General features: G+C 42.3%; 1 protein-coding gene across 1 annotated transcript in view; it reads right to left on the bottom strand.

Annotated features, from left to right (window-relative positions):
- LOC136620816 (cytochrome P450 2C23-like) overlaps positions 1-12416 on the bottom strand; it is a 63081-nt gene extending 50665 nt beyond the window's left edge. The window contains exons 1-5 of the mRNA XM_066595817.1: positions 12397-12416; positions 7238-7427; positions 5118-5280; positions 4414-4563; positions 3798-3958 (exon numbers count right to left, since the gene is read on the bottom strand). Coding sequence (XP_066451914.1) covers positions 3798-3958; positions 4414-4563; positions 5118-5280; positions 7238-7414 — 651 coding nt within the window. The 5' untranslated portion in view covers positions 7415-7427; positions 12397-12416. The remainder of the gene's footprint in view (positions 1-3797; positions 3959-4413; positions 4564-5117; positions 5281-7237; positions 7428-12396) is intronic.
- Between the last annotated feature and the right edge of the window lie 238 nt (positions 12417-12654).

Raw genomic sequence — 12654 nt, 5'->3', positions numbered from 1 at the left:
ATTAACCAAAGCGATTAATGGGTTTCACCTGCCCTCTTGGCTGGCCATGGCCAATTTTTGGGATGTACATTAGTACTGTTGATACAGCAATTTTTGTGGGCCCTCGCCTACAGTGTAATCAAATTAATTTTTAGCCCACCTGCATTACAGCTGACGTTACCTCAGCTGTGTTGGGCAATGCAATGGGATATTTTTGTGTACCGCCGGTGGGTTCCAGGGAGCCACCCATGCTGTAGGTGCACACTGAGTTTTTAATACTTCTGTACACTTCTAAAGAACCCGTCTGACTGGGGCATGCAGTGTGGGCCGAAGCCCACCTGTATTACGCACGACATTACTACCTCAGCTGTGTTGGGCAATGCAATGGGATATTTCTATGTACCGCCGGTGGCTTCCTGGCACCCACCCAGGCAGTGGGTCCACAGGGAGTTAAACCTACATGTGTCCACTTGTAAAGAACCCCAGTCTGACTGGGGCATGCAGTGTGGGCCGAAGCCCACCTGCATTAACCCTTTCCAGTCCACTGTGTGACCTGTGAAGACATTAGGGTTTAAGGCTGTACAGCTCCGTTGTTGGTAGACGTCCGTCGGGGTTCTCTTACTGTATATTGCCAGCCTCTCTGCTGTCGGAGCCTATCCTACGTGTCAGCTCATGCAGTACTGGCTTTAGCCAGCATATAGCGCCGTTGTATAACAGCAGAAAAAGAGTAAGCCCCCTAGGAAAACCATATACAAATTGGATTGGAAAGGGTTAAGCACAACATTACTACCTCAGCTGTGTTGGGCAATGCAATGGGATATTTCTATGTACCGCCGGTGGCTTCCTGGCACCCACCCATGCTGTAGGTGCACACGGAGTTTTTACTACATCTGTACACTTATAAAGAACCCCAGTCAGACTGGGGCATGCAGTGTGGGCCGAAGCCCACCTGCATTAAGCACGACATTACTACCTCAGCTGTGTTGGGCAATGCAATGGGATATTTCTGTGTACCGCCAGTGGGTTCCAGGGAGCCACCCATGCTGTGGGTCGACAGGGACTTCACAATAGGGAGTTGTACCTGCCTGTGTCTATGAATTAAAAAGCCCGGTCTGACTGGGGCATGCAGACACCTTGACAGAATGAATAGTGTGTGGCACATAGGTTCCCCATTGCTATGCCCACGTGTGCAGCTCCTGATGGCGGTGGCACAGGATTCTATTTCTCATTGCTTCTGTACAGCATTGTGGGCTATCGCTCCGCCACTTTTAAAGAGGGTCGCTGCCTAGCCGTGCCAACCTCTGCAGTGTGTGCCTGCGGTCCCTCGTCATGGCAGACGCAATTCTAAATAGACATGAGCGTGGTGTGGCATGAGGGCAGCTGAAGGCTGCGCAGGGACACTTTGGTGTGCGCTGTGGGGGGGAGGGGGGGCGGTTGGGCAGCATGTAACCCAGGAGAAGTGTCAGTGGAGTGTCATGCAGGCAGTGATTGTGCTTTGTTGGAGGTAGTGTGGTGCTTAGCAAAGGTATGCCATGCTAATGAGGGCTTTTCAGAAGTAAAAGTTGTTGGGAGGGGGGGGGCCCACTCTTGCCGGTATTGTGGCTTAATAGTGGGACCTGGGAACTTGAGATGCAGCCCAACATGTAGCCCCTCGCCTGCCCTATCCGTCACTGTGTCATTCCCATCACTTTCCTGAATTGCCCAGATTTTCACACATGAAAACCTTAGCGAGCATCGGCGAAATACAAAAATGTTCTGGTCGCCCATTGACTTCAATGGGGTTCGTTGTTCGAAACGAACCCTCGAGCATCACGGGAAGTTCGTTACGAATAACGAACACCCGAACATTTTGGTGTTCGCTCATCTCTAGTAAACAACTAACAGTATATTCCTTTTTTTCTCCTCAAGGCAGCCCTCAGATTGCACTGTTCTCCTTGCAGTTAGTGTAAACATGCCGAGGGAAGAACATCCTGCAGTCTTTGAAAGTGAGTTCCTAAGAACAGCAAGGGCCCAGATCCGAAGACCGCTGGGCTGTCCTTCATTGCGGCGATGTCCCCGCTCAAGTAGGTCTGTACCCTTATCAGATGAATGCAGTATGTTCTGACAGTGAATAACAATTTATTATCCACCACCACCATCTCATTTGGCTTACCATATTTGGTTCTCTATTTGTGCAGATATGGAATGTTCAAATAAGACAGTTTTTTGAGCATTTGTTAGCATAAAGGTCATCTTCATTTAAAGGAGTTCTCTATGACCTTTTCTGTTAATGACCTATCCACAGGATAGACCAACAGTTGTTTTGTGGGGGTACATAACTTGGGGTCCCAGCTGATCCCCAGACCTGTGGTCAGTGAAGACAGAGCTGGAAGTAGATTGCTCTGTCCAAATTACAGAAGTCTGGCTTGGTACTGCAGACACAACTCCCATTGAATTCAATAGAAGCTGTGCCTGTAGTACCAAACCAGGCCACTGCAATTTTGACAGTGCCATCAGCTTCCAGCGCTATCTGCAGCCAGCCTGGGGATCTCAAGCTGCAGATCCCCGCCCATCAATTATTGATGATCAACTTGATGATAGGTATAATTAGTAGTTAAAGTGCCAGAGAATCTCTTTAAAATAATACAGAGCATAACATAAGGACTTTGTCCAATTTTGTACATACTTTACCTCTTGTTGTTTTGCAAGGAAAGAATCAATGAGGTTCCTCTGATTGTTTATATCCAGTTGTTTCTCCTTTCTTGTGAAAGTTTCTCTTATAAAGTTCTGCATCTCTTCAGAGTTTTCAATCACTTTTTTATGGCTTCCTGGTAGCCATCCAATCAGTGAGGGATAACTGTTGTACAGCTTTAAGTAAGAAATATAATGTTAGATCAAATACAGAAGTCAATATCTATTATTAAGTGAACACGGCTCAGGAATATGAGAGGTCTAAGCCCCACTGGCAATAAAGATCAAGGGATGAACCATCATGGTCATGATGTGCCTGTTTTTGCCATAAGACCACAAGTACTGCCCTATTGACCAAATCAACCCACCTCTGATCTGCACTGATTGAAAAATTACTTATGTTGTAGGGTTAACTAATTATATTTTAACCTAATTAAGTTTCTATCTCATGAAGAATACACATCTTTAACTGAATACATACCTTCCAACATAAATGTAAACCCATGCCTGTCAATTCCTGGCTATAAAATTGTCAGGAGGGTCCCTGGAGAGAAGACAGAAGTGGTTTTCACCACTCATCTTCTCTTTTTTTTCATATACATTGCTATTCATCTTTTTGTTCCAGTGGTCCTATGACTGATTAAGAGTTTCCTACACCACTAGACCCAACCAACCCTAAATGGGAATTTTCAATATCAAAATTAATGATAACGACAAACAAAAAGGAAATGCTTATTTTAGGCTAATAATTTACATCACTACCAGAATGATAGACTGGAATTTAAAAAAGCATATAATTTTTTTTACAAATATAAGTCTTCTATTTCTAAAGAAATTAATAACTATTTTATGACAATGATTTAGGTACAGAAAAAATGCAGCAAAAACCCCACTAAGAAAAGAAAAATTATAATCATTCATTTTACTTGTACTAAAAAAAGCTAAATCGGATCTCAACAGGTTAAAAAGTGGCTACACATTGCATGGATGACCCTTCATTTGAAATGTATAGCCAGGCCAGGTCCTCAACAGCCCCCCCTCTTCGTTCAGCCTCGTACAGAAAGGCCCTAAGTGGAGAGGCTCTCCCTAATGACACAAAGTAATGTTCATTTTTTTTACCTCTGACTGAGTAATAGAAGAATACGTACCCTAATTATACTACTTTCCATGATCCTGATATTCTCATTGACTAAATTCATGAGCTTGAGTATTGTGGGATCATCATAGTTATATCTATGATCCAGCAGGATGGACACAATTATGTTGGATACAGCGGCATTGATGATGGTTTGATAGTTAAAAGGCTTCCCTGAAAACAGAAGACAAACATGGTGATGCTTTAAAGGACTTTTCCAGGAATTGAATACTCACCTATCTCAGCTGCTTCCCATCCAACAATGCAACCCCCCATGCCCGCTGCATGGCACCCAGGAGAAGCAGTGGGTGGTCACAAGCTGTTCATTGTGCAGATGACCACTTACATTCTTCTATATAACTGCCCGCCATTTCTTCCGGGTTCCAAGTATCAGGCACCAAGGCAGCAGCCTTGATAGGGGAGCAGCCAGGATAGGTGAGCACTCAATATTTATTGATTTTAAGCCCTTTTAACAATTTTTTAAGCCCAGAGAAACCTTTTAAGTACAATTAAATTAAATTAATTCATTAAAAATTAATTTGAAAATCTCCTAGTGTTTTATGCATACATCTCCTATGCAGATTTGTGTCTCCATAGTTAGATAAACCTCATCATAGGAATATAATTACCTCCATAGGATTTCAACGTCTGTATTAGACATTCACACTCTTCAATAATCTTGTTTTCTATGGTCTTCTTCCCCATTCCATAATCTCGTAATGTTGCCAGGGTGAATCGTCTCATCACTTTCCAGGTCTCTCCATTTGACATGAGAATTCCTGCATTAAAAGGGAATAATTTCCTTATGTGAATGTCTGTTTCTTATCTATTCTGATATCACAGAATAGATGTAGGTCAATAACTGTTTCTATCCTGATCCGGCCTTTAAAACTTCTGTATATGTCAAAATGTGGCTCCCAAGCTGTGGGTTCAACATTTTTGACAGACTTTCATTTTAAAGGGGATGTCTCATGAAGACAAAATCTGTCCATATATTCTATTTGGGCATATACACATGATGGATGGGGGTCCAATATTTGGGATCCCCTTTATGAGCCAGGACAAATATCTATTACAGACATCATAGACCGTAGGACTTCCTCTATGAGCCAGAATGAAGATCCACTCAGTACAAATATTTCTAGATTGGTTTGACCCAAGCTGTTCTTGTATTACATGCATGACCATTCATATGAACAATGGCAGCTGTTTGTGGATTTCCTTGTATATAATCAGCTGTTTGTTAGGGGTGTTGGGAGAGTCACCTGTCACAATCGAAGGATCACCTGCATTTGAAAATGGAGAAAAATGGAGTAACTTAGCATATAGTTACCATGGTTATCATGTACTTTAGCACCCATTGGGGTAAGTGGTCTTCCAGCGAATTCTTCAGCATGGTTGATGAGAGCATCTTTCACAGTACCATAACCACATAGGATAACTAACTTTTGTGCACCCAAATAGACTCTGAATACTGTGCCATACTTCTTTGACATCTGAAAATATATAGGAAAACCAATTGAAAAAGATCATTTATAAGTTTATTATAAAAAAAAGTCATTGGTGGGGTCTAACCTGGGGCTTTCCAGTTGTTGCAGAGCTACAACTCTCAGAGCCTACTGGGAATTGTAATTTTGCAACAGCTGGAGAGAAATAGAAGTGCAGACAATCTATGGTCTACCTCAGTGGTGTCAAATTCTGGCACATGGGCCAAATCTGGCCTGCGGTGTAGTCATATTTGGCCTGTGAGAGATCATGCTGTACTTGCAGGGGAGGCCTAATACTACAAATCCGACAATGCTCTGCTGTAAACACAAGCGCCGCCTCCTCTGGTGACATTCATTAGTGCTTTATTCATTCATGCTACCAGTCACATAAGTCCATCCCTCCTAAAAATGGTCAAACAAAAGGTAGAAAAAAGAAGCTTTCTAGAAAAGTGGGAAGCCGAATATCTCTTAACAAATATAAGGAACGAACCTGTTTGTCTTGTGTGCTCAACCTGCCTCTTCAGGGGTCGGGCTGTGTTACCACAGACATGTGTACAATGCAGTGAGAGCTTCTAAAACAAAATTGTGCCTGTGGCAGACTCAGATGTTGTAAGAAAACCTGGGCCATTGTCCTTGCTGTCAAACCATAAAAACGCAATTCTCTACTGGCTTTTTTGAAGATGAGGCGCGGATAGTTGTCTTCCTATACAGTCTACATATTGAATTTTGTTTTCCTTTGTCATTACCATAAAAACTGCAAGGATGATAGATTAGATAGATACCATTATGCAGTTGTTTTATTTTAGATCTTTCGAGTAAAGTTTGAAGCACAAAATCAATGATAATGTCAAAATGTCAAATCTCCGCAATAGTGGAGTATCTGCAGCAATCGACTTGGCCCCAAAGCCAAGGGCTGTTATCACTGGGACCTCAGCTCAACCTTGCCTACACACTGCAACTCACAGTGACATCTTCTCTCATGCTGCTGCTGCTTGATTGGGCAGACTGCTCATCCTGCACAGGAAACAAGAGACTGAGTGGAGGAGTTGGCCGCTCAGGTAGCATCGGCATGAGGGATGTTACTGTGAGTGAAGATTCTGTCCGGAGTTGTAGTGCAGCTGTGTTGGGATGGGAGGCACAATTATGGAGAGAGGCACTATAACACTGTGTTGGGGCCATGGAGAGAGGCACTATAACACTGTGTTGGGGCCGTGGAGGGAGGCACTATAACACTGTGTTGGGGCCGTGGAGGGAGGCAATATATCAGTTTATTGGGGCCACGGGGAAGGCACTATAACTGTGTTGGGGCCGTGGAGGGAGGCAATATAACAGTGTGTTGGGGGCACTGAGAGAAGGTGGTAGTAACAAGATAAGGAGAGTTTGGAGGGAGAAGTTATGGCTGGAAAAATTCTTCATGGTTGACTGGGCCAGATAAAGAGTAACAATAAAAACAGCTGACTTCAATATACAATGTCACCTGTGATCATTGGAGGTAACTGCACAGTAATCACTATCACTATGTAGAGCTGGTATCTAAGTATTATATGGTGACTGCATTATTTATAGGTATACTAGAACTGAGCTGTTGTGTCTGAGCCCACCATGCTATAAAAGCTTTCTAACGGATATAATGTCTGTAGGATTATATATATATTTTTTTACTATCTTTTATTTCAGTCTTTTTTAAGACTCCAATAACTTCCCTGACTACTAGTGTAGCATTGATGAGCCAACAAGGAAACCCAGTGATGCAGTGGAAAGTTCTGGTCTGACATCAGCTGACAGCCATGAAGACCAGTTGGAGGGGGGAAGGCTTTTTTCATTATGGCCAATGCGCCTTTAACTACACAATATGCTGTATATCTCTCAAAATAGAGCCACCTGCAATCCTAACAATCAACACAAGAATTAGAACCCCATTGTAATGCAAACTAAATGTGAACATTCACAGAAGGATCTTTTTTACCTCTATGAAGGATTTTTGGGGTTTTAACGTGTTGATCACATGCATATTTCCAATGATAGGTAATGGCATAGGACCAGGAGGAAAATTTGTGCATCTTTTCTGATTCTTAAAAACATTGAGTAGAAATAAGAAAACAACAATGGACACAACAACTGAGATGGGGTCCATAGAGAACATGTCCACGAAAAACCTAGAAAAGAAGAAAAAATATTGATAATTTAATTTACTAACACTAATTTTTTCTAAACTTCACATTTCTCTTACCATTAGATGCAGCTTTTGGATATTATACGTTACAAGATTGATTAAAGAGGCTTAAAGGTCACCTGTCAGGCTCCTTATGGTTGCCTTGCCTTAGACAGCAATATATAGTAACAGACATACTGATTTCAGTGGTCTATCACTTATACCGATTTGTTATGCAGTTTTGTAAAGTTTGCAGGGTTTGGGCAGAGAGAAGTCCAATGCCTCTCATTAATATTCATATATTTACTGCTGCTCTCAGAAACTAATTGACATGTCTCTGTATTACTCTGTGTATGAAGAGACTTGAGAGATTCCCTTTAAAGGGAAAGTTCACCTGACATGAAGATATTCGATGGGGATCACATGCACATTACTGTCCCACTACAGTGAATGGGTAATTTCTGACAAAAGGCTTGAAGTCAGAAAAGTGATCAAACAAGACAGACCGACTCAAATAACAATGTTTAAAGGTAAATCTTCCATTTGTGATTTTTGTATTCAGCACAGCACTCCATGTGGCTAGGTGTGGTATTGCAAGTAATTTTTCACTGTGAAGATTCTTGTCTCTTTTTTAAAAATAACCTTTATTAAATACTATATTAAAATAAATACAGCAAAGCTGAGAATCACAAAAAAAACCCCAAACTCCTAAACCCAAACGGTGAAGGGATAATTTATCGAGACAATGCATCATAGACTAATTCAGGAGAAACAATTGCATGACATGTAATGATGTACTTGTCACCTATAATGAGTGGGTGACAGTTCAAAAATAGTCATCCAGAAAAAGAAAAATTGATTCCCAATGATTAGAAAAACACAACGATTTCAATTTTTCTGGGAAAGTTTTTCCGTACTGCCCTGCTTAATAAGATCCTATAGTGGGTGAATTTTTGCTATATTCGAATAGTCTAGTAGAAGTGAAAAAGGTTGTTCCCCTGTGTTCTAATTAATCTAGAAGACATAAAGAATGCTATCAAGGTTCAACGTGTTTTCGCTATCATAACGTAGCCTCATCAGGAACCTAAACTTTCTACTTCAAAGCGATATTCTAAATGTTGTTTTAAATAGCAAAAGGAGTATCCACCTCCAAAAGTCTAATAATCCCTAACAGATACTACCTAACCCAGCTCCCCCTCCACCAAAAAATAACAAACAATGTTGTAGCAGTGTCACCAGCCTACCATCAAGGCTGGTGATGCTGCTACAAAATTGTTTGTTATTTTTTGGTGGAGGGAGAGCTGGGTTAGGTAGTATCTGTTAGGGATTATTGTAGATACAAACCAACCTCAGAGCAAAAGTTATTTAACTCACCCCCCACACTTTGATCGGCATCTTTTAGACTTTTGGAGGTAAATTGTCCGTTTGCTATTTAAAACAACATCTAGAATATCGCTTTGAGGTAGAAAATTTAGGTTCCTGATGAGGCTACGGTATTGTAGCGGAAATGCGTTGAACCTTGATAGCATTCTTTATATCTTCTAGATAAATTAGGAAATAGTGGAACAACCTTTTTCACTTCTACTAGACTATAGCAAAAATTCACCTACTATTCCCCTATTATAGGATCTTATTGAGCAGTGCAGTACGGAAAAATATTCCCAGAAAAATTGAAATCGTTGTGTTTTTCTAATGATTGGGAACCAGTTTTTCTTTTTCTGGATGACTATTTTTGAAGTCCCCCACTCATTACAAGTGACAAGTACATCATTGCATGTCAGGCAATTGTTTCTCCTGAATTAGTCTATACTGCATTGTCTCGATAAATTATTCCTTCACCGTTTAGATGTAAGTGATTTTTTGTGTGTGTGTGTCAGTTTTGCTTCATTTTAATATAGTATTTAATAAAGGATATTTTTAAGAAAAAGACAAGAATCTTCAGAGTGAAAAATTGATTTAGAGAACAGTTGATTTTTCTGCCACAGTGATAATATGGGAATTGCAAGTAAAAGTTAATTGAAGTATAAAACGTTATAACTGGGAGATACTGCAGCATAACTGACAAACATCACAAACATATAGAATTCCAGAGTATTCAATGATAGATTTGTGCATGTGTGTGGTACTATCATAACTCCTAGGCAGCACACCTGCTGTCTAAGGCCTTAGTCAGACGGGCGTTTTTAGCCGCGATTTGCGCATGCGCATGCGTCCGGCGATTTTATAAAACCATTGCTTTGCAATGGTATCGGACACATGAGCGCTTTTTATGCGCTCGTCCGATAAATTATAGAACAAAAAATCGCAGATCGCACCTATCTGCGATCTGCGATTCCTGTTCTCTTCTGTATATGCGCTCAATGGGGCCGGCGGCAGCAGCGCCGACCCCATTGAGAACATATAGAAGACAAATCATTCTTCTCTGCCACAGCTGTAACAGCTGTGGCAGAGAAGAACGATGTTTGCCCATTGAATTCAATGGAGCGGCAATACAGCCGCTCCATTGAAAGCAATGGGCTGCCGGCGTGCGCGGAGATGAATTGTCGGGAAGGGCTTAAATATATAAGCCCTTCCCTGCAATTCATCCTAAAATGTGTTAAAATAAAAAAAAATTGTATACTCACCTTTCCGCTGCAGCCGGAGTCCAGCCGCGGCCGCTGTCAGTTCTCCTGAACTGCTTCTCGGCACTATTCAGCCGGCGGGGCTTTAAAATCCCCGCCTGCTGAATGATCTGCCTCTGATTGGTCACAGCCCTGACCAATCAGAGGTCGGTTTCACTCACACACCCATTCATGAATTCATGAATGGGTGAGTGACTGCTGCCTCTCAGCGCTGAGCCAATCAGGGGCAGGTCTGACTCACATCCATTCATGAATTCATGAATGGGTGTGAGTGAGGCATGCCTCTGATTGGCTCAGCGCTGAGCCAATCAGGGGGCAGGTCTGACTCACACCCCCTTCACACCCACTGCAGGACGGCCGTGCGGAGCTCCGGCTGCCGGGAGAAGGTGAGTATACAATTTTTTTTTTATTTTAACACATTTTAGGATGAATTGCAGGGAAGGGCTTATATATTTAAGCCCTTACCGACAATTCATCCCGGGCTTGCCCGCAGCGCATTGCTTTCAATGGAGGCGGCTCTATTGCCGTCTCCATTGAATGCAATGCGCTGGACAGCTCCGGCCCGTTTCTAATGAAACGCGGCTAGGAGCAGATTTTCGGGCGATTTGCGGGCGACTTGCGCGCACCGGTCACGCGATTTGCGGATGCGCATCCTTCATGCGATCTGCAAATCACGCGAAAAAACGCCCGTCTGACTAAGGCCTAAGGGTGAAGTCACACGAACGTATATCGGCTCGGTTTTTACCGAGGGGGAGGATGGAATAGCCAGAAGCAGGAACTGAGCTCCCGGCCCCCTCTCCGCCCCTCTGCACTATTTGTAATGGGAAGAGGCGGGGTGGGGGCGGGGCTAAGTTCTGAGAATTAGCCCCGTCCCACCTTTCCCCATTGCAAATAGTGCACAGGGGCGGAGAGGAGGCAGAGAGGGGGGCGGGAGCTCAGTTCCTGCACTTGGCTCTTCCATCCTCCCCCCCCCTGCTCACGAGGACAACGTATATCGGCTCGGCGTGAAAACTGAGCCGATATACGTTCGTGTGACTTCACCCTTAGGGTCATATTTGACTGCTAGCTTTCCTTCACTCTCAATAATCAATCACTTGCTCGGTCATATCAGTTTCACCTCAAAAACATTTCCAGAATCTGCACTTTTCTCACTGTGGTGACATCAAAAACTCTCATTGTTGCCATTATCCATTCTCGGCTTGGTTACTGCAACTCGCTACTGATTGGCTTCCATCTCACTAAACTCTCTACTCTCCAATCTATCCTAATTGCAGCAGCAAGGCTCATCCTATTGTCCAAACACTACACTGATGCCTCCACCCTGTGCCAGTCACTACACTGATGCCTCCACCCTGTGCAAGTCACTATAAGGGTTGCCCTTCCATTATAGAATATGATTTATTCTCATGATTCTCTTCCATAAGGTCCTCCACAGTGCTGCACCACCTTCTATTTTCCTCCCTTATCTATGCTCTCCACACTGCTAATGACCTCAGACTAAATTGCCCTTTAATCGGAACCTCTCAGTCTCCTCTCCAAGATTTCTCCAGAGAAAACCCAGCATATCTATAGACAGACAAGGATTATATCTATTCCCTTTTAACTCCATACTGGGCTTATTGTACTTTGCATTGCTAAATTACCAGATTACTGCTATCAGCGCTGTAAAATATGCTTGTACAATGATAACGGCCTTGTAAAGTTATCTCTTAACACAACACACTGCAGAACTTTAGCATAAGAGTAAAGGCCTTTTTACACAAAACAACTATCGTTCATAAAATCATTCAAATGGGTGACAATGAACAATAATCATTTAGTGTAAACACAGCCAGCGATCGAACGAAGACAATCGGTCATTTTACGCAGGCATAAAATTCATCGTTGGCTCATTCTCAAATCTTTAGTTTAAAAAAAAAAACCTGATCATTCAGCCATTCTTCTTCACTTATACAGTGAATGTAAATGACTGAATGATTTCTCGTTTGAATAACCCTACGATGTATCTACCTGTATGAACTCTGACATTGTTCGCTTCTTCAAGCAATAAGGGGTTTGGTGTAAATGGACCCAAACTAGCAGTCCCACTCAGCCGTTTAGCATGGTAATGGCTATTCGCTGATTTGTACTTCTTATTACTACTTCTTTGGCCATACATTAATGTTAAACCCTCTGGGCACGTCTTTTAGCAGATATTTTATATGCATCTTACCTTAAGATTTCAGATACTCTTAAATAGACATTATTGACAGCTTGAAGTAGTTCTTATACAATTATGTAGAATACCTTGGTGTACTTTGTATCTGGTTGCATTGCATATAAGTAGTTAATATTAAGCAAACATTTGCTCACCGCTCAGTGTGGAGGGTCCAACTTGTTCGGTCTACTCTCCCTCTGAATTGTGTGAGCCTAGTGTGAATATATAAGCCTTTTGCTAACTTAAATCCACCTTTTTACAATCCAGCGTAGCTCCGCCCATTTATTAACCTGCATATAGTTGGCTCAACATCAACCAATCAACCAAGTGGTTACTAACCAGCAGTTGTGTAAGTTGGTGAAATAAGTGATGTTCCCATTCATTCTTTGGATGGAAATGAACCACTTTTTAAA

The sequence above is a fragment of the Eleutherodactylus coqui genome, chromosome 1, assembly GCF_035609145.1.
Source record: "Eleutherodactylus coqui strain aEleCoq1 chromosome 1, aEleCoq1.hap1, whole genome shotgun sequence".
Lineage (NCBI taxonomy): Eukaryota > Metazoa > Chordata > Amphibia > Anura > Eleutherodactylidae > Eleutherodactylus > Eleutherodactylus coqui.
Note: the sequence above shows the minus strand (reverse complement) of the source record. Positions and strands in the feature narration are given on the sequence as shown.